Source organism: Lactuca sativa, chromosome 4, assembly GCF_002870075.4.
Source record: "Lactuca sativa cultivar Salinas chromosome 4, Lsat_Salinas_v11, whole genome shotgun sequence".
NCBI classification, from domain to species: Eukaryota; Viridiplantae; Streptophyta; class Magnoliopsida; order Asterales; family Asteraceae; genus Lactuca; species Lactuca sativa.
The window spans coordinates 2,851,471-2,851,979 of record NC_056626.2 but is presented as its reverse complement, the minus strand read 5'-3'; the positions used below and the strand labels follow the sequence as shown (position 1 = coordinate 2,851,979).

The 509-nt window shown below is 44.6% G+C and overlaps 1 protein-coding gene across 1 annotated transcript in view; it reads right to left on the bottom strand.

Annotated features, from left to right (window-relative positions):
* The window catches only part of LOC128133181 (uncharacterized), a 3,415-nt gene extending 3,314 nt beyond the window's left edge, over positions 1–101 (bottom strand). Inside the window, exon 1 of the mRNA XM_052770118.1 lies at positions 6–101. Coding sequence (XP_052626078.1) covers positions 6–101 — 96 coding nt within the window. The remainder of the gene's footprint in view (positions 1–5) is intronic.
* Positions 102–509: the final 408 nt, after the last annotated feature.

The following is a 509-nucleotide window of genomic DNA, read 5'->3' as shown; positions in this document are numbered from 1 at the left end:
CTCACGGGTTTCCGCCATGGAGAAGATGAACCACCGTCATTAAACCCTAACGCAACAGTGAAAACTCTTAAAGGAAAATCTGTCTCTTTCTTCTCCGCCATCTTTCCCAAATTGTTGGTCTTGTTCGGGTTCGACAACGCCAGAGTTCAGGTTCGATTTTGTAGCACATGTGGCTAGAGTAAAACTTTGATCTCCGTCTATGGCTTGAGTTTGCAGTGCCTACGCCTCTTTAAAACCCTGGTAGCGGTGATACAAAACTCTCATATAAGATGGCTTCAGGGAGCAAGGGATGAAGCAATGAGTTGCAGCTTTTTTGGGGTTTCTGCAAGGTGGTTCGGCAAGCATTGACAAGGCAACAGTTTGGATTGGAGGCAACGACCTTCTTCCATCTGCAACTAAAAACACATAGTAAAACCACACACATCGTTCACATGATTACTAAAAGCGCTCACCCCCAAAATCATAGTTAGGGTTTCAAAATCAACAACAACAAGAGGTGGTATGGTGGT